This window comes from Heterodontus francisci, unplaced genomic scaffold (genome assembly GCF_036365525.1).
Source record: "Heterodontus francisci isolate sHetFra1 unplaced genomic scaffold, sHetFra1.hap1 HAP1_SCAFFOLD_865, whole genome shotgun sequence".
NCBI lineage: Eukaryota > Metazoa > Chordata > Chondrichthyes > Heterodontiformes > Heterodontidae > Heterodontus > Heterodontus francisci.
The window spans coordinates 213,556-241,501 of NW_027142084.1; the positions used below are offsets into that span (position 1 = coordinate 213,556).

The 27,946-nt window shown below is 50.6% G+C and overlaps 1 protein-coding gene across 1 annotated transcript in view; it reads right to left on the reverse strand.

Annotated features, from left to right (window-relative positions):
- The window catches only part of LOC137366512 (WD repeat-containing protein 46-like), a 52,442-nt gene that overhangs the window by 11,394 nt on the left and 13,102 nt on the right, over positions 1-27,946 (reverse strand). Inside the window, exon 2 of the mRNA XM_068028306.1 lies at positions 1,014-1,108. Coding sequence (XP_067884407.1) covers positions 1,014-1,108 — 95 coding nt within the window. The remainder of the gene's footprint in view (positions 1-1,013; positions 1,109-27,946) is intronic.

Consider the following 27,946-nt stretch of genomic DNA (forward strand, 5'->3'; position numbering starts at 1 on the left):
GAAGTACCCAGCCACTCCTCCCTGTCTAATGTCACTCTGCCCTGCAGGGGAGGGGGATACCCAGCCACTCGTCGCTGTCTAATGTCACTCTGCCCTGCAGGGGAGGGAGATACCCAGCCACTCCGCCCTGTCTAATGTCACTCTGCACTGCAGGGGAGGGAGATACCCAGCCACTCCTCCCTGTCTAATGTCACTCTGCACTGCAGGGGAGGGGGATACCCAGCCACTACTCCCTGTCTAATGTCACTCTGCACTGCAGGGGAGGGAGATACCCAGCCACTCCTCCCTGTCTAATGTCACTCTGCCCTGCAGGGGAGGGAGATACTGAGCCACTCCTCCCTGTCTAATGTCACTCTGCACTGCAGGGGAGGGAGATACCCAGCCACTCCTCCCTGTCTAATGTCACTCTGCACTGCAGGGGAGGGAGATACCCAGCCACTCCGCCCTGTTTAATGTCACTCTGCCCTGCAGGGGAGGGGGATACCCAGCCACTCCTCCCTGTCTAATGTCACTCTGCACTGCAGGGGAGGGAGATACCCAGCCACTCCTCCCTGTCTAATGTCACTCTGCACTGCAGGGGAAGGAGATACCCAGCCACTCCTCCCTGTCTAATGTCACTCTGCCCTGCAGGGGAGGGAGATACCCAGCCACTCCTCCCTGTCTAATGTCACTCTGCACTGCAGGGGAGGGGGATACCCAGCCACTCCTCCCTGTCTAATGTCACTCTGCCCTGCAGGGGAGGGAGGTACCCAGCCACTCCTCCCTGTCTAATGTCACTCTGCACTGCAGGGGAGGGAGATACCCAGCCACTCCTCCCTGTCTAATGTCACTCTGCCCTGCAGGGGAGGGAGGTACCCAGCCACTCCTCCCTGTCTAATGTCACTCTGCACTGCAGGGGAGGGAGGTACCCAGCCACTCTGCCCTGAAGTTTGTGTGGGCATGTTTGACACTCTAAGCTTGTATTAGCAACTGTGGAGATCAAGGAGCTCCAAAATGAATGCAAAGACTCCTACCTTCTCCAGGAGAGCCTTCACCTCCCATTCCTGTCTCTGTTTCTTGCTCCGGTAAGGGTTGCATTCCAGGGCGTCGAAGTTTGCCTCACCGGCACCTAAACGGGGATGGGAATCAACAAATTCACCCAGTCTGAGCATCAGGACTGTGTCTGAAGACATTTCGCCATTCAGTCGCACACAGGATTGGTACGGCCTCACCCACACTTTTATTACCTCATCATTCAACTGTTCCATCACTCTCCTGGCCAGCCTAACCTCTGGAAACTTTAGTTCATCCAAAACTATGCTGCCCAAACACACACCAAATCCCGTTCCTCTATCACCTCTGTACTCACTGACCTACATTAACACACACCAAGACCCGTTCCTCTATCACCTCTGTACTCACTGACCTACATTAACACACACCAAGTCCCGTTCCCCCTATCACCCCCTGTACTCAGTGACCTACATTAACACACACCAAGTCCCGTTCCCCTATCACCCCCTGTACTCACTGACCTACATTAACACACACTAAGTCCCGTTCCTCCATCACCCCTGTACTCACTGACCTACATTAACACACACCAAGTCCTGTTCCCCTATCACCCCCTGTACTCACTGACCTCCGTTAACACACACCAAGTCCCGTTCCCCTATCACCTCCTGTACTCACTGACCTCCGTTAACACACACCAATTCCTGTTCCTCTATCACCCCCTGTACTCACTGACCTACATGAACACACACCAAGTCCCGTTCCCCCTATCACCCCCTGTACTCAGTGACCTACATTAACACACACCAAGTCCCGTTCCCCTATCACCCCCTGTACTCACAGACCTACATGAACACACACCAAGTCCCGTTCCTCCATCACCTCCTGTACTCACTGACCTACATTAACACACACTAAGTCCCGTTCCTCCATCACCCCTGTACTCACTGACCTACATTAACACACACCAAGTCCTGTTCCTCTATCACCCCCTGTACTCACTGACCTCCGTTAACACACACCAAGTCCCATTCCCCTATCACCTCCTGTACTCACTGACCTACATTAACACACACCAATTCCTGTTCCTCTATCACCCCCTGTACTCACTGACCTACATGAACACACACCAAGTCCCGTTCCCCCTATCACCCCCTGTACTCACTGACCTACATTAACACACACAAGTCCCGTTCCCCTATCACCCCTGTACTCACTGACCTCCGTTAACACACACCAATTCCTGTTCCTCTATCACCCCCTGTACTCACTGACCTACATTAACACACACCAAGTCCCGTTCCTCCATCACCCCTGTACTCACTGACCTACATTAACACACACCAAGTCCTGTTCCCCTATCACCCCCTGTACTCACTGACCTACATTAACACACACCAAGTCCCGTTCCCCTATCACCCCTGTACTCACTGACCTACATTAACACACACCAAGTCCCGTTCCTCTATCACCCCTGTACTCACTGACCTCCGTTAACACACACCAAGTCCCATTCCCCTATCACCTCCTGTACTCACTGACCTACATTAACACACACCAAGTCCCGTTCCCCTATCACCTCCTGTACTCACTGACCGACATTAACACACACCAAGTCCCATTCCCCTATCACCTCCTGTACTCACTGACCTCCATTAACACACAAGTCCCGTTCCCCTATCACCCCTGTACTCACTGACCTCCGTTAACACACACCAATTCCTGTTCCTCTATCACCCCTGTACTCACTAACCTACATTAACTCACACCCAGTCCCGTTCCTGTACTCACTGACCTACATTAACTCACACCCAGTCCCGTTCCTGTACTCACTGACCGACATTAACTCACACCGTCCCGTTCCTGTACTTACTGACCTACAGTAACTCACACCCAGTCCCGTTCCTGTACTCACTGACCGACATTAACTCACACCCAGTCCCGTTCCTGTACTCACTGACCTACATTAACTCACACCCAGTCCCGTTCCTGTACTCACTGACCGACATTAACTCACACCCAGTCCCGTTCCTGTACTCACTGACCTACATTAACTCACACCCAGTCCCGTTCCTGTACTCACTGACCTACATTAACTCACACCCAGTCCCGTTCCTGTACTCACTGACCTACATTAACTCACACCCAGTCCCGTTCCTGTACTCACTGACCGACATTAACTCACACCCAGTCCCGTTCCTGTACTCACTGACCGACATTAACTCACACCCAGTCCCGTTCCTGTACTCACTGACCGACATTAACTCACACCCAGTCCCGTTCCTGTACTTACTGACCTACAGTAACTCACACCCAGTCCCGTTCCTGTACTCACTGACCTACATTAACTCACATCCAGTCCCGTTCCTGTACTCACTGACCTACATTAACTCACACCCAGTCCCGTTCCTGTACTCACTGACCTACATTAACTCACACCCAGTCCCGTTCCTGTACTCACTGACCTACATTAACTCACACCCAGTCCCGTTCCTGTACTCACTGACCTACATTAACTCACACCCAGTCCCGTTCCTGTACTCACTGACCTACATTAACTCACACCCAGTCCCGTTCCTGTACTCACTGACCTACATTAACTCACACCCAGTCCCGTTCCTGTACTCACTGACCTACATTAACTCACACCCAGTCCCGTTCCTGTACTCACTGACCTACATTAACTCACACCCAGTCCCGTTCCTGTACTCACTGACCTACATTAACTCACACCCAGTCCCGTTCCTGTACTCACTGACCTACATTAACTCACACCCAGTCCCGTTCCTGTGCTCACTGACCTACATTAACTCACACCCAGTCCCGTTCCTGTGCTCACTGACCTACATTAACTCACACCCAGTCCCGTTCCTGTATTCACTGACCTACATTAACTCACACCCAGTCCCGTTCCTGTACTCACTGACCCACATTAACTCACACCCAGTCCCGTTTCTGTACTCACTGACCTACATTAACTCACACCCAGTCCCGTTCCTGTACTCACTGACCTACATTAACTCGCACCCAGTCCCGTTCCTGTACTCACTGACCTACATTAACTCACACCCAGTCCCGTTCCTGTACTCACTGACCTACATTAACTCGCACCCAGTCCCGTTCCTATACTCACTGACCTACATTAACTCACACCCAGTCCCCTTCCTGTACTCACTGACCTACATTAACTCACACCCAGTCCCGTTCCTGTACTCACTGACCTACAGTAACTCACACCCAGTCCCGTTCCTGTACTCACTGACCTACATTAACTCACACCCAGTCCCGTTCCTGTACTCACTGACCTACATTAACTCACACCCAGTCCCGTTCCTGTACTCACTGACCTACATTAACTCACACCCAGTCCCGTTCCTGTACTCACTGACATACATTAACTCACACCCAGTCCCGTTCCTGTACTCACTGACCTACATTAACTCACACCCAGTCCCGTTCCTGTACTCACTGACCTACATTAACTCACACCCAGTCCCGTTCCTGTACTCACTGACCTACAGTAACTCACACCCAGTCCCGTTCCTGTACTCACTGACCGACATTAACTCACACCCAGTCCCGTTCCTGTACTCACTGACCTACATTAACTCACACCCAGTCCCGTTCCTGTACTCACTGACCGACATTAACTCACACCCAGTCCCGTTCCTGTACTCACTGACCTACATTAACTCACACCCAGTCCCGTTCCTGTACTCACTGACCGACATTAACTCACACCCAGTCCCGTTCCTGTACTTACTGACCTACAGTAACTCACACCCAGTCCCGTTCCTGTACTCACTGACCTACATTAACTCACATCCAGTCCCGTTCCTGTACTCACTGTCCTACATTAACTCACACCCAGTCCCGTTCCTGTACTCACTGACCTACATTAACTCACACCCAGTCCCGTTCCTGTACTCACTGACCGACATTAACTCACACCCAGTCCCGTTCCTGTACTCACTGACCTACATTAACTCACACCCAGTCCCGTTCCTGTACTCACTGACCGACATTAACTCACACCCAGTCCCGTTCCTGTACTTACTGACCTACAGTAACTCACACCCAGTCCCGTTCCTGTACTCACTGACCTAGATTAACTCACACCCAGTCCCGTTCCTGTACTCACTGACCTACATTAACTCACACCCAGTCCCGTTCCTGTACTCACTGACCTACATTAACTCACACCCAGTCCCGTTCCTGTACTCACTGACCGACATTAACTCACACCCAGTCCCGTTCCTGTACTCACTGACCTACATTAACTCACACCCAGTCCCGTTCCTGTGCTCACTGACCTACATTAACTCACACCCAGTCCCGTTCCTGTGCTCACTGACCTACATTAACTCACACCCAGTCCCGTTCCTGTATTCACTGACCTACATTAACTCACACCCAGTCCCGTTCCTGTACTCACTGACCCACATTAACTCACACCCAGTCCCGTTTCTGTACTCACTGACCTACATTAACTCACACCCAGTCCCGTTCCTGTACTCACTGACCTACATTAACTCACACCCAGTCCCGTTCCTGTACTCACTGACCTACATTAACTCACACCCAGTCCCGTTCCTGTACTCACTGGCCTACATTAACTCACACCCAGTCCCGTTCCTGTACTCACTGACCTACATTAACTCGCACCCAGTCCCGTTCCTATACTCACTGACCTAGATTAACTCACACCCAGTACCCTTCCTGTACTCACTGACCGACATTAACTCACACCCAGTCCCGTTCCTGTACTCACTGACCTACATTAACTCACACCCAGTCCTCTTCCTGTACTCACTGACCTACATTAACACACACCCAGTCCCGTTCCTATACTCACTGACCTAGATTAACTCACACCCAGTACCCTTCCTGTACTCACTGACCGACATTAACTCACACCCAGTCCCGTTCCTATACTCACTGACCTACATTAACTCACACCCAGTCCCCTTCCTGTACTCACTGACCTACATTAACTCACACCCAGTCCCGTTCCTGTACTCACTGACCTACATTAACTCACACCCAGTCCTGTTCCTGTACTCACTGACCTACATTAACTCACACCCAGTCCCGTTCCTGTACTCACTGACCTACATTAACTCACACCCAGTCCCGTTCCTGTACTCACTGACCTACATTAACTCACACCCAGTCCCGTTCCTGTACTCACTGACCTACAGTAACTCACACCCAGTCCCGTTCCTGTACTCACTGACCGACATTAACTCACACCCAGTCCCGTTCCTGTACTCACTGACCTACATTAACTCACACCCAGTCCCGTTCCTGTACTCACTGACCGACATTAACTCACACCCAGTCCCGTTCCTGTACTCACTGACCTACATTAACTCACACCCAGTCCCGTTCCTGTACTCACTGACCGACATTAACTCACACCCAGTCCCGTTCCTGTACTTACTGACCTACAGTAACTCACACCCAGTCCCGTTCCTGTACTCACTGACCTACATTAACTCACACCCAGTCCCGTTCCTGTACTCACTGACCTACATTAACTCACATCCAGTCCCGTTCCTGTACTCACTGTCCTACATTAACTCACACCCAGTCCCGTTCCTGTACTCACTGACCTACATTAACTCACACCCAGTCCCGTTCCTGTACTCACTGACCGACATTAACTCACACCCAGTCCCGTTCCTGTACTCACTGACCTACATTAACTCACACCCAGTCCCGTTCCGGTACTCACTGACCGACATTAACTCACACCCAGTCCCGTTCCTGTACTTACTGACCTACAGTAACTCACACCCAGTCCCGTTCCTGTACTCACTGACCTAGATTAACTCACACCCAGTCCCGTTCCTGTACTCACTGACCTACATTAACTCACACCCAGTCCCGTTCCTGTACTCACTGACCTACATTAACTCACACCCAGTCCCGTTCCTGTACTCACTGACCTACATTAACTCACACCCAGTCCCGTTCCTGTACTCACTGACCTACATTAACTCACACCCAGTCCCGTTCCTGTGCTCACTGACCTACATTAACTCACACCCAGTCCCGTTCCTGTGCTCACTGACCTACATTAACTCACACCCAGTCCCGTTCCTGTATTCACTGAGCTACATTAACTCACACCCAGTCCCGTTCCTGTACTCACTGACCCACATTAACTCACACCCAGTCCCGTTTCTGTACTCACTGACCTACATTAACTCACACCCAGTCCCGTTCCTGTACTCACTGACCTACATTAACTCACACCCAGTCCCGTTCCTGTACTCACTGACCTACATTAACTCGCACCCAGTCCCGTTCCTATACTCACTGACCTAGATTAACTCACACCCAGTACCCTTCCTGTACTCACTGACCGACATTAACTCACACCCAGTCCCGTTCCTGTACTCACTGACCTACATTAACTCACACCCAGTCCCCTTCCTGTACTCACTGACCTACATTAACACACACCCAGTCCCGTTCCTGTACTCACTGACCTACATTAACTCACACCCAGTCCCGTTCCTGTACTCAATGACCTACATTAACACACACCCAGTCCCGTTCCTGTACTCACTGACCCACATTAACTCACACCCAGTCCCGTTCCTGTACTCACTGACCTACATTAACTCACACCCAGTCCCCTTCCTGTACTCACTGACCTACATTAACACACACCCAGTCCCGTTCCTGTACTCACTGACCTACATTAACTCACACCCAGTCCCCTTCCTGTACTCACTGACCTACATTAACACACACCCAGTCCCGTTCCTGTACTCACTGACCTACATTAACTCACACCCAGTCCCGTTCCTGTACTCACTGACCTACATTAACACACACCCAGTCCCGTTCCTGTACTCACTGACCTACATTAACTCACACCCAGTCCCCTTCCTGTACTCACTGACCTACATTAACACACACCCAGTACCGTTCCTGTACTCACTGACCTACATTAACTCACACCCAGTCCCGTTCCTGTACTCACTGACCTACATTAACTCACACCCAGTCCCCTTCCTGTACTCACTGACCTACATTAACACACACCCAGTCCCGTTCCTGTACTCACTGACCTACATTAACTCACACCCAGTCCCGTTCCTGTACTCAATGACCTACATTAACACACACCCAGTCCCGTTCCTGTACTCACTGACCTACATTAACACACACCCAGTCCCGTTCCTGTACTCACTGACCCACATTAACTCACACCCAGTCCCGTTCCTGTACTCACTGACCCACATTAACTCACACCCAGTCCCGTTCCTGTACTCACTGACCGACATTAACTCACACCCAGTCCCGTTCCTGTACTCACTGACCTACATTAACTCACACCCAGTCCCGTTCCTGTACTCACTGACCTACATTAACTCACACCCAGTCCCGTTCCTATACTCACTGACCTACATTAACTCACACCCAGTCCCGTTCCTGTACTCACTGACCGACATTAACTCACACCCAGTCCCGTTCCTGTACTCACTGACCTACATTAACACACACCCAGTCCCGTTCCTGTACTCACTGACCCACATTAACTCACACCCAGTCCCGTTCCTGTACTCACTGACCGACATTAACTCACACCCAGTCCCGTTCCTGTACTCACTGACCTACATTAACTCACACCCAGTCCCGTTCCTGTACTCACTGACCTACATTAACTCACACCCAGTCCCGTTCCTGTACTCACTGACCTACATTAACTCACACCCAGTCCCGTTCCTGTACTCACTGACCTACATTAACTCGCACCCAGTCCCGTTCCTATACTCACTGACCTACATTAACTCACACCCAGTCCCCTTCCTGTACTCACTGACCTACATTAACTCACACCCAGTCCCGTTCCTGTACTCACTGACCTACAGTAACTCACACCCAGTCCCGTTCCTGTACTCACTGACCTACATTAACTCACACCCAGTCCCGTTCCTGTACTCACTGACCTACATTAACTCACACCCAGTCCCGTTCCTGTACTCACTGACCTACATTAACTCACACCCAGTCCCGTTCCTGTACTCACTGACCTACATTAACTCACACCCAGTCCCGTTCCTGTACTCACTGACCTACATTAACTCACACCCAGTCCCGTTCCTGTACTCACTGACCTACATTAACTCACACCCAGTCCCGTTCCTGTACTCACTGACCTACATTAACTCACACCCAGTCCCGTTCCTGTACTCACTGACATACATTAACTCACACCCAGTCCCGTTCCTGTACTCACTGACCTACATTAACTCACACCCAGTCCCGTTCCTGTACTCACTGACCTACATTAACTCACACCCAGTCCCGTTCCTGTACTCACTGACCTACAGTAACTCACACCCAGTCCCGTTCCTGTACTCACTGACCGACATTAACTCACACCCAGTCCCGTTCCTGTACTCACTGACCTACATTAACTCACACCCAGTCCCGTTCCTGTACTCACTGACCGACATTAACTCACACCCAGTCCCGTTCCTGTACTCACTGACCTACATTAACTCACACCCAGTCCCGTTCCTGTACTCACTGACCGACATTAACTCACACCCAGTCCCGTTCCTGTACTTACTGACCTACAGTAACTCACACCCAGTCCCGTTCCTGTACTCACTGACCTACATTAACTCACATCCAGTCCCGTTCCTGTACTCACTGTCCTACATTAACTCACACCCAGTCCCGTTCCTGTACTCACTGACCTACATTAACTCACACCCAGTCCCGTTCCTGTACTCACTGACCGACATTAACTCACACCCAGTCCCGTTCCTGTACTCACTGACCTACATTAACTCACACCCAGTCCCGTTCCTGTACTCACTGACCGACATTAACTCACACCCAGTCCCGTTCCTGTACTTACTGACCTACAGTAACTCACACCCAGTCCCGTTCCTGTACTCACTGACCTAGATTAACTCACACCCAGTCCCGTTCCTGTACTCACTGACCTACATTAACTCACACCCAGTCCCGTTCCTGTACTCACTGACCTACATTAACTCACACCCAGTCCCGTTCCTGTACTCACTGACCTACATTAACTCACACCCAGTCCCGTTCCTGTACTCACTGACCTACATTAACTCACACCCAGTCCCGTTCCTGTGCTCACTGACCTACATTAACTCACACCCAGTCCCGTTCCTGTGCTCACTGACCTACATTAACTCACACCCAGTCCCGTTCCTGTATTCACTGACCTACATTAACTCACACCCAGTCCCGTTCCTGTACTCACTGACCCACATTAACTCACACCCAGTCCCGTTTCTGTACTCACTGACCTACATTAACTCACACCCAGTCCCGTTCCTGTACTCACTGACCTACATTAACTCACACCCAGTCCCGTTCCTGTACTCACTGACCTACATTAACTCACACCCAGTCCCGTTCCTGTACTCACTGGCCTACATTAACTCACACCCAGTCCCGTTCCTGTACTCACTGACCTACATTAACTCGCACCCAGTCCCGTTCCTATACTCACTGACCTAGATTAACTCACACCCAGTACCCTTCCTGTACTCACTGACCGACATTAACTCACACCCAGTCCCGTTCCTGTACTCACTGACCTACATTAACTCACACCCAGTCCTCTTCCTGTACTCACTGACCTACATTAACACACACCCAGTCCCGTTCCTATACTCACTGACCTAGATTAACTCACACCCAGTACCCTTCCTGTACTCACTGACCGACATTAACTCACACCCAGTCCCGTTCCTATACTCACTGACCTACATTAACTCACACCCAGTCCCCTTCCTGTACTCACTGACCTACATTAACTCACACCCAGTCCCGTTCCTGTACTCACTGACCTACATTAACTCACACCCAGTCCTGTTCCTGTACTCACTGACCTACATTAACTCACACCCAGTCCCGTTCCTGTACTCACTGACCTACATTAACTCACACCCAGTCCCGTTCCTGTACTCACTGACCTACATTAACTCACACCCAGTCCCGTTCCTGTACTCACTGACCTACAGTAACTCACACCCAGTCCCGTTCCTGTACTCACTGACCGACATTAACTCACACCCAGTCCCGTTCCTGTACTCACTGACCTACATTAACTCACACCCAGTCCCGTTCCTGTACTCACTGACCGACATTAACTCACACCCAGTCCCGTTCCTGTACTCACTGACCTACATTAACTCACACCCAGTCCCGTTCCTGTACTCACTGACCGACATTAACTCACACCCAGTCCCGTTCCTGTACTTACTGACCTACAGTAACTCACACCCAGTCCCGTTCCTGTACTCACTGACCTACATTAACTCACACCCAGTCCCGTTCCTGTACTCACTGACCTACATTAACTCACATCCAGTCCCGTTCCTGTACTCACTGTCCTACAATAACTCACACCCAGTCCCGTTCCTGTACTCACTGACCTACATTAACTCACACCCAGTCCCGTTCCTGTACTTACTGACCTACAGTAACTCACACCCAGTCCCGTTCCTGTACTCACTGACCTACATTAACTCACATCCAGTCCCGTTCCTGTACTCACTGTCCTACATTAACTCACACCCAGTCCCGTTCCTGTACTCACTGACCTACATTAACTCACACCCAGTCCCGTTCCTGTACTCACTGACCGACATTAACTCACACCCAGTCCCGTTCCTGTACTCACTGACCTACATTAACTCACACCCAGTCCCGTTCCTGTACTCACTGACCGACATTAACTCACACCCAGTCCCGTTCCTGTACTTACTGACCTACAGTAACTCACACCCAGTCCCGTTCCTGTACTCACTGACCTAGATTAACTCACACCCAGTCCCGTTCCTGTACTCACTGACCTACATTAACTCACACCCAGTCCCGTTCCTGTACTCACTGACCTACATTAACTCACACCCAGTCCCGTTCCTGTACTCACTGACCTACATTAACTCACACCCAGTCCCGTTCCTGTACTCACTGACCTACATTAACTCACACCCAGTCCCGTTCCTGTGCTCACTGACCTACATTAACTCACACCCAGTCCCGTTCCTGTGCTCACTGACCTACATTAACTCACACCCAGTCCCGTTCCTGTATTCACTGACCTACATTAACTCACACCCAGTCCCGTTCCTGTACTCACTGACCCACATTAACTCACACCCAGTCCCGTTTCTGTACTCACTGACCTACATTAACTCACACCCAGTCCCGTTCCTGTACTCACTGACCTACATTAACTCACACCCAGTCCCGTTCCTGTACTCACTGACCTACATTAACTCACACCCAGTCCCGTTCCTGTACTCACTGGCCTACATTAACTCACACCCAGTCCCGTTCCTGTACTCACTGACCTACATTAACTCGCACCCAGTCCCGTTCCTATACTCACTGACCTAGATTAACTCACACCCAGTACCCTTCCTGTACTCACTGACCGACATTAACTCACACCCAGTCCCGTTCCTGTACTCACTGACCTACATTAACTCACACCCAGTCCTCTTCCTGTACTCACTGACCTACATTAACACACACCCAGTCCCGTTCCTATACTCACTGACCTAGATTAACTCACACCCAGTACCCTTCCTGTACTCACTGACCGACATTAACTCACACCCAGTCCCGTTCCTATACTCACTGACCTACATTAACTCACACCCAGTCCCCTTCCTGTACTCACTGACCTACATTAACTCACACCCAGTCCCGTTCCTGTACTCACTGACCTACATTAACTCACACCCAGTCCTGTTCCTGTACTCACTGACCTACATTAACTCACACCCAGTCCCGTTCCTGTACTCACTGACCTACATTAACTCACACCCAGTCCCGTTCCTGTACTCACTGACCTACATTAACTCACACCCAGTCCCGTTCCTGTACTCACTGACCTACAGTAACTCACACCCAGTCCCGTTCCTGTACTCACTGACCGACATTAACTCACACCCAGTCCCGTTCCTGTACTCACTGACCTACATTAACTCACACCCAGTCCCGTTCCTGTACTCACTGACCGACATTAACTCACACCCAGTCCCGTTCCTGTACTCACTGACCTACATTAACTCACACCCAGTCCCGTTCCTGTACTCACTGACCGACATTAACTCACACCCAGTCCCGTTCCTGTACTTACTGACCTACAGTAACTCACACCCAGTCCCGTTCCTGTACTCACTGACCTACATTAACTCACACCCAGTCCCGTTCCTGTACTCACTGACCTACATTAACTCACATCCAGTCCCGTTCCTGTACTCACTGTCCTACATTAACTCACACCCAGTCCCGTTCCTGTACTCACTGACCTACATTAACTCACACCCAGTCCCGTTCCTGTACTCACTGACCGACATTAACTCACACCCAGTCCCGTTCCTGTACTCACTGACCTACATTAACTCACACCCAGTCCCGTTGCGGTACTCACTGACCGACATTAACTCACACCCAGTCCCGTTCCTGTACTTACTGACCTACAGTAACTCACACCCAGTCCCGTTCCTGTACTCACTGACCTAGATTAACTCACACCCAGTCCCGTTCCTGTACTCACTGACCTACATTAACTCACACCCAGTCCCGTTCCTGTACTCACTGACCTACATTAACTCACACCCAGTCCCGTTCCTGTACTCACTGACCTACATTAACTCACACCCAGTCCCGTTCCTGTACTCACTGACCTACATTAACTCACACCCAGTCCCGTTCCTGTGCTCACTGACCTACATTAACTCACACCCAGTCCCGTTCCTGTGCTCACTGAACTACATTAACTCACACCCAGTCCCGTTCCTGTATTCACTGACCTACATTAACTCACACCCAGTCCCGTTCCTGTACTCACTGACCCACATTAACTCACACCCAGTCCCGTTTCTGTACTCACTGACCTACATTAACTCACACCCAGTCCCGTTCCTGTACTCACTGACCTACATTAACTCACACCCAGTCCCGTTCCTGTACTCACTGACCTACATTAACTCGCACCCAGTCCCGTTCCTATACTCACTGACCTAGATTAACTCACACCCAGTACCCTTCCTGTACTCACTGACCGACATTAACTCACACCCAGTCCCGTTCCTGTACTCACTGACCTACATTAACTCACACCCAGTCCCCTTCCTGTACTCACTGACCTACATTAACACACACCCAGTCCCGTTCCTGTACTCACTGACCTACATTAACTCACACCCAGTCCCGTTCCTGTACTCAATGACCTACATTAACACACACCCAGTCCCGTTCCTGTACTCACTGACCCACATTAACTCACACCCAGTCCCGTTCCTGTACTCACTGACCTACATTAACTCACACCCAGTCCCCTTCCTGTACTCACTGACCTACATTAACACACACCCAGTCCCGTTCCTGTACTCACTGACCTACATTAACTCACACCCAGTCCCCTTCCTGTACTCACTGACCTACATTAACACACACCCAGTCCCGTTCCTGTACTCACTGACCTACATTAACTCACACCCAGTCCCGTTCCTGTACTCACTGACCTACATTAACACACACCCAGTCCCGTTCCTGTACTCACTGACCTACATTAACTCACACCCAGTCCCCTTCCTGTACTCACTGACCTACATTAACACACACCCAGTACCGTTCCTGTACTCACTGACCTACATTAACTCACACCCAGTCCCGTTCCTGTACTCACTGACCTACATTAACTCACACCCAGTCCCGTTCCTGTACTCAATGACCTACATTAACACACACCCAGTCCCGTTCCTGTACTCACTGACCTACATTAACACACACCCAGTCCCGTTCCTGTACTCACTGACCCACATTAACTCACACCCAGTCCCGTTCCTGTACTCACTGACCCACATTAACTCACACCCAGTCCCGTTCCTGTACTCACTGACCTACATTAACTCACACCCAGTCCCGTTCCTGTACTCACTGACCGACATTAACTCACACCCAGTCCCGTTCCTGTACTCACTGACCTACATTAACTCACACCCAGTCCCGTTCCTGTACTCACTGACCTACATTAACTCACACCCAGTCCCGTTCCTATACTCACTGACCTACATTAACTCACACCCAGTCCCGTTCCTGTACTCACTGACCGACATTAACTCACACCCAGTCCCGTTCCTGTACTCACTGACCTACATTAACACACACCCAGTCCCGTTCCTGTACTCACTGACCCACATTAACTCACACCCAGTCCCGTTCCTGTACTCACTGACCGACATTAACTCACACCCAGTCCCGTTCCTGTACTCACTGACCTACATTAACTCACACCCAGTCCCGTTCCTGTACTCACTGACCTACATTAACTCACACCCAGTCCCGTTCCTGTACTCACTGACCTACATTAACTCGCACCCAGTCCCGTTCCTATACTCACTGACCTACATTAACTCACACCCAGTCCCGTTCCTGTACTCACTGACCTACATTAACTCACACCCAGTCCCGTTCCTGTACTCACTGACCCACATTAACTCACACCCAGTCCCGTTCCTGTACTCACTGACCTACATTAACACAAACCCAGTCCCGTTCCTGTACTCACTGACCCACATTAACTCACACCCAGTCCCGTTCCTGTACTCACTGACCGACATTAACTCACACCCAGTCCCCTTCCTGTACTCACTGACCTACATTAACTCACACCCAGTCCCGTTCCTGTACTCACTGACCTACATTAACTCACACCCAGTCCCGTTCCTGTACTCACTGACCCACATTAACTCACACCCAGTCCCCTTCCTGCACTCACTGACCCACATTAACTCACACCCAGTCCCCTTCCTGTACTCACTGACCTACATTAACTCACACCCAGTCCCGTTCCTATACTCACTGACCTACATTAACTCACACCCAGTCCCGTTCCTATACTCACTGACCTACATTAACTCACACCCAGTCCCGTTCCTATACTCACTGACCTACATTAACTCACACCCAGTCCCGTTCCTATACTCACTGACCTACATTAACTCACACCCAGTCCCGTTCCTGTACTCACTGACCGACATTAACTCACACCCAGTCCCGTTTCTGTACTCACTGACCTACATTAACTCACACCCAGTCCCGTTCCTGTACTCACTGACCTACATTAACTCACACCCAGTCCCGTTCCTGTACTCACTGACCTACATTAACTCACACCCAGTCCCGTTCCTGTACTCACTGACCTACATTAACTCACACCCAGTCCCGTTCCTGTACTCACTGACCTACATTAACTCACACCCAGTCCCCTTCCTGTACTCACTGACCTACATTAACTCACACCCAGTCCCGTTCCTATACTCACTGACCTACATTAACTCACACCCAGTCCCGTTCCTGAACTCACTGACCTACATTAACTCACACCCAGTCCCGTTCCTGTACTCACTGACCCACATTAACTCACACCCAGTCCCCTTCCTGCACTCACTGACCCACATTAACTCACACCCAGTCCCCTTCCTGTACTCACTGACCTACATTAACTCACACCCAGTCCCGTTCCTATACTCACTGACCTACATTAACTCACACCCAGTCCCGTTCCTGTACTCACTGACCTACATTAACTCACACCCAGTCCCGTTCCTGTACTCACTGACCGACATTAACTCACACCCAGTCCCGTTTCTGTACTCACTGACCTACATTAACTCACACCCAGTCCCGTTCCTGTACTCACTGACCTACATTAACTCACAACCAGTCCCGTTCCTGTACTCACTGACCTACATTAACTCACACCCAGTCCCGTTCCTGTACTCACTGACCTACATTAACTCACACCCAGTCCCGTTCCTGTACTCACTGACCTACATTAACTCACACCCAGTCCCGTTCCTGTGCTCACTGACCTACATTAACTCACACCCAGTCCCGTTCCTGTGCTCACTGACCTACATTAACTCACACCCAGTCCCGTTCCTGTATTCACTGACCTACATTAACTCACACCCAGTCCCGTTCCTGTACTCACTGACCCACATTAACTCACACCCAGTCCCGTTTCTGTACTCACTGACCTACATTAACTCACACCCAGTCCCGTTCCTGTACTCACTGACCTACATTAACTCACACCCAGTCCCGTTCCTGTACTCACTGACCTACATTAACTCACACCCAGTCCCGTTCCTGTACTCACTGACCTACATTAACTCGCACCCAGTCCCGTTCCTATACTCACTGACCTACATTAACTCACACCCAGTCCCCTTCCTGTACTCACTGACCTACATTAACTCACACCCAGTCCCGTTCCTGTACTCACTGACCTACAGTAACTCACACCCAGTCCCGTTCCTGTACTCACTGACCTACATTAACTCACACCCAGTCCCGTTCCTGTACTCACTGACCTACATTAACTCACACCCAGTCCCGTTCCTGTACTCACTGACCTACATTAACTCACACCCAGTCCCGTTCCTGTACTCACTGACCTACATTAACTCACACCCAGTCCCGTTCCTGTACTCACTGACCTACATTAACTCACACCCAGTCCCGTTCCTGTACTCACTGACCTACATTAACTCACACCCAGTCCCGTTCCTGTACTCACTGACCTACAGTAACTCACACCCAGTCCCGTTCCTGTACTCACTGACCGACATTAACTCACACCCAGTCCCGTTCCTGTACTCACTGACCTACATTAACTCACACCCAGTCCCGTTCCTGTACTCACTGACCGACATTAACTCACACCCAGTCCCGTTCCTGTACTCACTGACCTACATTAACTCACACCCAGTCCCGTTCCTGTACTCACTGACCGACATTAACTCACACCCAGTCCCGTTCCTGTACTTACTGACCTACAGTAACTCACACCCAGTCCCGTTCCTGTACTCACTGACCTACATTAACTCACATCCAGTCCCGTTCCTGTACTCACTGTCCTACATTAACTCACACCCAGTCCCGTTCCTGTACTCACTGACCTACATTAACTCACACCCAGTCCCGTTCCTGTACTCACTGACCGACATTAACTCACACCCAGTCCCGTTCCTGTACTCACTGACCTACATTAACTCACACCCAGTCCCGTTCCTGTACTCACTGACCGACATTAACTCACACCCAGTCCCGTTCCTGTACTTACTGACCTACAGTAACTCACACCCAGTCCCGTTCCTGTACTCACTGACCTAGATTAACTCACACCCAGTCCCGTTCCTGTACTCACTGACCTACATTAACTCACACCCAGTCCCGTTCCTGTACTCACTGACCTACATTAACTCACACCCAGTCCCGTTCCTGTACTCACTGACCTACATTAACTCACACCCAGTCCCGTTCCTGTACTCACTGACCTACATTAACTCACACCCAGTCCCGTTCCTGTGCTCACTGACCTACATTAACTCACACCCAGTCCCGTTCCTGTGCTCACTGACCTACATTAACTCACACCCAGTCCCGTTCCTGTATTCACTGACCTACATTAACTCACACCCAGTCCCGTTCCTGTACTCACTGACCCACATTAACTCACACCCAGTCCCGTTTCTGTACTCACTGACCTACATTAACTCACACCCAGTCCCGTTCCTGTACTCACTGACCTACATTAACTCACACCCAGTCCCGTTCCTGTACTCACTGACCTACATTAACTCGCACCCAGTCCCGTTCCTATACTCACTGACCTAGATTAACTCACACCCAGTACCCTTCCTGTACTCACTGACCGACATTAACTCACACCCAGTCCCGTTCCTGTACTCACTGACCTACATTAACTCACACCCAGTCCCCTTCCTGTACTCACTGACCTACATTAACACACACCCAGTCCCGTTCCTATACTCACTGACCTAGATTAACTCACACCCAGTACCCTTCCTGTACTCACTGACCGACATTAACTCACACCCAGTCCCGTTCCTGTACTCACTGACCTACATTAACTCACACCCAGTCCCCTTCCTGTACTCACTGACCTACATTAACTCACACCCAGTCCCGTTCCTGTACTCACTGACCTACATTAACTCACACCCAGTCCTGTTCCTGTACTCACTGACCTACATTAACTCACACCCAGTCCCGTTCCTGTACTCACTGACCTACATTAACTCACACCCAGTCCCGTTCCTGTACTCACTGACCTACATTAACTCACATCCAGTCCCGTTCCTGTACTCACTGTCCTACATTAACTCACACCCAGTCCCGTTCCTGTACTCACTGACCTACATTAACTCACACCCAGTCCCGTTCCTGTACTCACTGACCGACATTAACTCACACCCAGTCCCGTTCCTGTACTCACTGACCTACATTAACTCACACCCAGTCCCGTTCCTGTACTCACTGACCGACATTAACTCACACCCAGTCCCGTTCCTGTACTTACTGACCTACAGTAACTCACACCCAGTCCCGTTCCTGTACTCACTGACCTAGATTAACTCACACCCAGTCCCGTTCCTGTACTCACTGACCTACATTAACTCACACCCAGTCCCGTTCCTGTACTCACTGACCTACATTAACTCACACCCAGTCCCGTTCCTGTACTCACTGACCTACATTAACTCACACCCAGTCCCGTTCCTGTACTCACTGACCTACATTAACTCACACCCAGTCCCGTTCCTGTGCTCACTGACCTACATTAACTCACACCCAGTCCCGTTCCTGTGCTCACTGACCTACATTAACTCACACCCAGTCCCGTTCCTGTATTCACTGACCTACATTAACTCACACCCAGTCCCGTTCCTGTACTCACTGACCCACATTAACTCACACCCAGTCCCGTTTCTGTACTCACTGACCTACATTAACTCACACCCAGTCCCGTTCCTGTACTCACTGACCTACATTAACTCACACCCAGTCCCGTTCCTGTACTCACTGACCTACATTAACCCGCACCCAGTCCCGTTCCTATACTCACTGACCTAGATTAACTCACACCCAGTACCCTTCCTGTACTCACTGACCGACATTAACTCACACCCAGTCCCGTTCCTGTACTCACTGACCTACATTAACTCACACCCAGTCCCCTTCCTGTACTCACTGACCTACATTAACACACACCCAGTCCCGTTCCTGTACTCACTGACCTACATTAACTCACACCCAGTCCCGTTCCTGTACTCAATGACCTACATTAACACACACCCAGTCCCGTTCCTGTACTCACTGACCCACATTAACTCACACCCAGTCCCGTTCCTGTACTCACTGACCCACATTAACTCACACCCAGTCCCGTTCCTGTACTCACTGACCTACATTAACTCACACCCAGTCCCCTTCCTGTACTCACTGACCTACATTAACACACACCCAGTCCCGTTCCTGTACTCACTGACCTACATTAACTCACACCCAGTCCCCTTCCTGTACTCACTGACCTACATTAACACACACCCAGTCCCGTTCCTGTACTCACTGACCTACATTAACTCACACCCAGTCCCGTTCCTGTACTCACTGACCTACATTAACACACACCCAGTCCCATTCCTGTACTCACTGACCTACATTAACTCACACCCAGTCCCCTTCCTGTACTCACTGACCTACATTAACACACACCCAGTCCCGTTCCTGTACTCACTGACCTACATTAACTCACACCCAGTCCCGTTCCTGTACTCACTGACCTACATTAACTCACACCCAGTCCCGTTCCTGTACTCACTGACCTACATTAACTCACACCCAGTCCCGTTCCTGTACTCACTGACCTACATTAACTCACACCCAGTCCCGTTCCTGTACTCACTGACCTACATTAACTCACACCCAGTCCCGTTCCTGTACTCACTGACCTACATTAACACACACCCAGTCCCGTTCCTGTACTCACTGACCCACATTAACTCACACCCAGTCCCGTTCCTGTACTCACTGACCGACATTAACTCACACCCAGTCCCCTTCCTGTACTCACTGACCCACATTAACTCACACCCAGTCCCCTTCCTGTACTCACTGACCCACATTAACTCACACCCAGTCCCGTTCCTGTACTCACTGACCTACATTAACTCACACCCAGTCCCGTTCCTGTACTCACTGACCTACATTAACTCACACCCAGTCCCGTTCCTGTACTCACTGACCTACATTAACTCACACCCAGTCCCGTTCCTGTACTCACTGACCCACATTAACTCACACCCAGTCCCGTTCCTGTACTCACTGACCTACATTAACTCACACCCAGTCCCGTTCCTGTACTCACTGACCTACATTAACTCACACCCAGTCCCGTTCCTGTACTCACTGACCTACATTAACTCACACCCAGTCCCGTTCCTGTACTCACTGACCTACATTAACTCACACCCAGTCCCGTTCCTGTACTCACTGACCTACATTAACTCACACCCAGTCCCGTTCCTGTACTCACTGACCTACATTAACTCACACCCAGTCCCGTTCCTGTACTCACTGACCTACATTAACTCACACCCAGTCCCGTTCCTGTACTCACTGACCTACATTAACTCACACCCAGTCCCGTTCCTGTACTCACTGACCTACATTAACTCACACCCAGTCCCGTTCCTGTACTCACTGACCTACATTAACTCACACCCAGTCCCGTTCCTGTACTCACTGACCTACATTAACTCACACCCAGTCCCGTTCCTGTACTCACTGACCTACATTAACTCACACCCAGTACCGTTTCTGTACTCACTGACCTACATTAACTCACACCCAGTCCCGTTCCTGTACTCACTGACCTACATTAACTCACACCCAGTCCCGTTCCTGTGCTCACTGACCTACATTAACTCACACCCAGTCCCGTTTCTGTACTCACTGACCTACATTAACTCACACCCAGTCCCGTTCCTGTGCTCACTGACCAACATTAACTCACACCCAGTCCCGTTCCTGTGCTCACTGACCAACATTAACTCACACCCAGTCCCGTTCCTGTGCTCACTGACCTACATTAACTCACACCCAGTCCCGTTCCTGTACTCACTGACCTACATTAACTCACACCCAGTCCCGTTCCTGTGCTCACTGACCTACATTAACTCACACCCAGTCCCGTTTCTGTACTCACTGACCTACATTAACTCACACCCAGTCCCGTTCCTGTACTCACTGACCTACATTAACTCACACCCAGTCCCGTTCCTGTGCTCACTGACCTACATTAACTCACACCCAGTCCCGTTCCTGTACTCACTGACCTACATTAACTCACACCCAGTCCCGTTCCTGTACTCACTGACCTACATTAACTCGCACCCAGTCCCGTTCCTATACTCACTGACCTAGATTAACTCACACCCAGTACCCTTCCTGTACTCACTGACCGACATTAACTCACACCCAGTCCCGTTCCTGTACTCACTGACCTACATTAACTCACACCCAGTCCCCTTCCTGTACTCACTGACCTACATTAACACACACCCAGTCCCGTTCCTATACTCACTGACCTAGATTAACTCACACCCAGTACCCTTCCTGTACTCACTGACCGACATTAACTCACACCCAGTCCCGTTCCTGTACTCACTGACCTACATTAACTCACACCCAGTCCCCTTCCTGTACTCACTGACCTACATTAACTCACACCCAGTCCCGTTCCTGTACTCACTGACCTACATTAACTCACACCCAGTCCTGTTCCTGTACTCACTGACCTACATTAACTCACACCCAGTCCCGTTCCTGTACTCACTGACCTACATTAACTCACACCCAGTCCCGTTCCTGTACTCACTGACCTACATTAACCCGCACCCAGTCCCGTTCCTATACTCACTGACCTAGATTAACTCGCACCCAGTACCCTTCCTGTACTCACTGACCGACATTAACTCACACCCAGTCCCGTTCCTGTACTCACTGACCTACATTAACTCACACCCAGTCCCCTTCCTGTACTCACTGACCTACATTAACACACACCCAGTCCCGTTCCTGTACTCACTGACCTACATTAACTCACACCCAGTCCCGTTCCTGTACTCAATGACCTACATTAACACACACCCAGTCCCGTTCCTGTACTCACTGACCCACATTAACTCACACCCAGTCCCGTTCCTGTACTCACTGACCTACATTAACTCACACCCAGTCCCCTTCCTGTACTCACTGACCTACATTAACACACACCCAGTCCCGTTCCTGTACTCACTGACCTACATTAACTCACACCCAGTCCCCTTCCTGTACTCACTGACCTACATTAACACACACCCAGTCCCGTTCCTGTACTCACTGACCTACATTAACTCACACCCAGTCCCGTTCCTGTACTCACTGACCTACATTAACACACACCCAGTCCCATTCCTGTACTCACTGACCTACATTAACTCACACCCAGTCCCCTTCCTGTACTCACTGACCTACATTAACACACACCCAGTCCCGTTCCTGTACTCACTGACCTACATTAACTCACACCCAGTCCCGTTCCTGTACTCACTGACCTACATTAACTCACACCCAGTCCCCTTCCTGTACTCACTGACATACATTAACACACACCCAGTCCCGTTCCTGTACTCACTGACCTACATTAACTCACACCCAGTCCCGTTCCTGTACTCAATGACCTACATTAACACACACCCAGTCCCGTTCCTGTACTCACTGACCTACATTAACACACACCCAGTCCCGTTCCTGTACTCACTGACCCACATTAACACACACCCAGTCCCGTTCCTGTACTCACTGACCCACATTAACTCACACCCAGTCCCGTTCCTGTACTCACTGACCTACATTAACTCACACCCAGTCCCGTTCCTGTACTCACTGACCGACATTAACTCACACCCAGTCCCGTTCCTGTACTCACTGACCTACATTAACTCACACCCAGTCCCGTTCCTGTACTCACTGACCTACATTAACTCACACCCAGTCCCGTTCCTATACTCACTGACCTACATTAACTCACACCCAGTCCCGTTCCTGTACTCACTGACCGACATTAACTCACACCCAGTCCCGTTCCTGTACTCACTGACCTACATTAACACACACCCAGTCCCGTTCCTGTACTCACTGACCCACATTAACTCACACCCAGTCCCGTTCCTGTACTCACTGACCTACATTAACTCACACCCAGTCCCGTTCCTGTACTCACTGACCGACATTAACTCACACCCAGTCGAGTTCCTGTACTCACTGACCTACATTAACTCACACCCAGTCCCGTTCCTGTACTCACTGACCTACATTAACTCACACCCAGTCCCGTTCCTGTACTCACTGACCTACATTAACTCACACCCAGTCCCGTTCCTGTACTCACTGACCCACATTAACTCACACCCAGTCCCGTTCCTGTACTCACTGACCTACATTAACACACACCCAGTCCCGTTCCTGTACTCACTGACCCACATTAACTCACACCCAGTCCCGTTCCTGTACTCACTGACCGACATTAACTCACACCCAGTCCCCTTCCTGTACTCACTGACCTACATTAACTCACACCCAGTCCCGTTCCTGTACTCACTGACCTACATTAACTCACACCCAGTCCCCTTCCTGCACTCACTGACCCACATTAACTCACACCCAGTCCCCTTCCTGTACTCACTGACCTACATTAACTCACACCCAGTCCCGTTCCTATACTCACTGACCTACATTAACTCACACCCAGTCCCGTTCCTATACTCACTGACCTACATTAACTCACACCCAGTCCCCTTCCTGTACTCACTGACCTACATTAACTCACACCCAGTCCCGTTCCTATACTCACTGACCTACATTAACTCACACCCAGTCCCCTTCCTGTACTCACTGACCTACATTAACTCACACCCAGTCCCGTTCCTATACTCACTGACCTACATTAACTCACACCCAGTCCCGTTCCTGAACTCACTGACCTACATTAACTCACACCCAGTCCCGTTCCTGTACTCACTGACCCACATTAACTCACACCCAGTCCCCTTCCTGCACTCACTGACCCACATTAACTCACACCCAGTCCCCTTCCTGTACTCACTGACCTACATTAACTCACACCCAGTCCCGTTCCTATACTCACTGACCTACATTAACTCACACCCAGTCCCGTTCCTGTACTCACTGACCTACATTAACTCACACCCAGTCCCGTTCCTGTACTCACTGACCTACATTAACTCACACCCAGTCCCGTTCCTGTACTCACTGACCGACATTAACTCACACCCAGTCCCGTTTCTGTACTCACTGACCTGCATTAACTCACACCCAGTCCCGTTCCTGTACTCACTGACCTACAGTAACTCACACCCAGTCCCGTTCCTGTACTCACTGACCTACATTAACTCACACCCAGTCCCGTTCCTGTACTCACTGACCTACATTAACTCACACCCAGTCCCGTTCCTATACTCACTGACCTGCATTAACTCACACCCAGTCCCGTTCCTGTACTCACTGACCCACATTAACTCACACCCAGTCCCGTTCCTGTACTCACTGACCTACATTAACACACACCCAGTCCCGTTCCTGTACTCACTGACTCACATTAACTCACACCCAGTCCCGTTCCTGTACTCACTGACCGACATTAACTCACACCCAGTCCCGTTCCTGTACTCACTGACCGACATTAACTCACACCCAGTCCCCTTCCTGTACTCACTGACCCACATTAACTCACACCCAGTCCCCTTCCTGTACTCACTGACCCACATTAACTCACACCCAGTCCCGTTCCTGTACTCACTGACCTACATTAACTCACACCCAGTCCCGTTCCTGTACTCACTGACCTACATTAACTCACACCCAGTCCCGTTCCTGTACTCACTGACCTACATTAACTCACACCCAGTCCCGTTCCTGTACTCACTGACCTACATTAACTCACACCCAGTCCCGTTCCTGTACTCACTGACCTACATTAACTCACACCCAGTCCCGTTCCTGTACTCACTGACCTACATTAACTCACACCCAGTCCCGTTCCTGTACTCACTGACCTACATTAACACACACCCAGTCCCGTTCCTGTACTCACTGACCCACATTAACTCACACCCAGTCCCGTTCCTGTACTCACTGACCGACATTAACTCACACCCAGTCCCGTTCCTGTACTCACTGACCGACATTAACTCACACCCAGTCCCCTTCCTGTACTCACTGACCCACATTAACTCACACCCAGTCCCCTTCCTGTACTCACTGACCCACATTAACTCACACCCAGTCCCGTTCCTGTACTCACTGACCTACATTAACTCACACCCAGTCCCGTTCCTGTACTCACTGACCTACATTAACTCACACCCAGTCCCGTTCCTGTACTCACTGACCTACATTAACTCACACCCAGTCCCGTTCCTGTACTCACTGACCCACATTAACTCACACCCAGTCCCGTTCCTGTACTCACTGACCTACATTAACTCACACCCAGTCCCGTTCCTGTACTCACTGACCTACATTAACTCACACCCAGTCCCGTTCCTGTACTCACTGACCTACATTAACTCACACCCAGTCCCGTTCCTGTACTCACTGACCTACATTAACTCACACCCAGTCCCGTTCCTGTACTCACTGACCTACATTAACTCACACCCAGTCCCGTTCCTGTACTCACTGACCTACATTAACTCACACCCAGTCCCGTTCCTGTACTCACTGACCTACATTAACTCACACCCAGTCCCGTTCCTGTACTCACTGACCTACATTAACTCACACCCAGTCCCGTTCCTGTACTCACTGACCTACATTAACTCACACCCAGTCCCGTTCCTGTACTCACTGACCTACATTAACTCACACCCAGTCCCGTTCCTGTACTCACTGACCTACATTAACTCACACCCAGTCCCGTTCCTGTACTCACTGACCTACATTAACTCACACCCAGTACCGTTTCTGTACTCACTGACCTACATTAACTCACACCCAGTCCCGTTCCTGTACTCACTGACCTACATTAACTCACACCCAGTCCCGTTCCTGTGCTCACTGACCTACATTAACTCACACCCAGTCCCGTTTCTGTACTCACTGACCTACATTAACTCACACCCAGTCCCGTTCCTGTGCTCACTGACCAACATTAACTCACACCCAGTCCCGTTCCTGTGCTCACTGACCAACATTAACTCACACCCAGTCCCGTTCCTGTGCTCACTGACCTACATTAACTCACACCCAGTCCCGTTCCTGTACTCACTGACCTACATTAACTCACACCCAGTCCCGTTCCTGTGCTCACTGACCTACATTAACTCACACCCAGTCCCGTTTCTGTACTCACTGACCTACATTAACTCACACCCAGTCCCGTTCCTGTACTCACTGACCTACATTAACTCACACCCAGTCCCGTTCCTGTGCTCACTGACCTACATTAACTCACACCCAGTCCCGTTCCTGTACTCACTGACCTACATTAACTCACACCCAGTCCCGTTCCTGTACTCACTGACCTACATTAACTCACACCCAGTCCCGTTCCTGTACTCACTGACCTACATTAACTCACACCCAGTCCCGTTCCTGTACTCACTGACCTACATTAACTCACACCCAGTCCCGTTCCTGTACTCACTGACCTACATTAACTCACACCCAGTCCCGTTCCTGTACTCACTGACCCACATTAACTCACACCCAGTCCCGTTTCTGTACTCACTGACCTACATTAACTCACACCCAGTCCCGTTCCTGTACTCACTGACCTACATTAACTCACACCCAGTCCCGTTCCTGTACTCACTGACCTACAGTAACTCACACCCAGTCTCGTTCCTGTACTCACTGACCTACATTAACTCACACCCAGTCCCGTTCCTGTACTCACTGACCCACATTAACTCACACCCAGTCCCGTTCCTGTACTCACTGACCCACATTAACTCACACCCAGTCCCGTTCCTGTACTCACTGACCT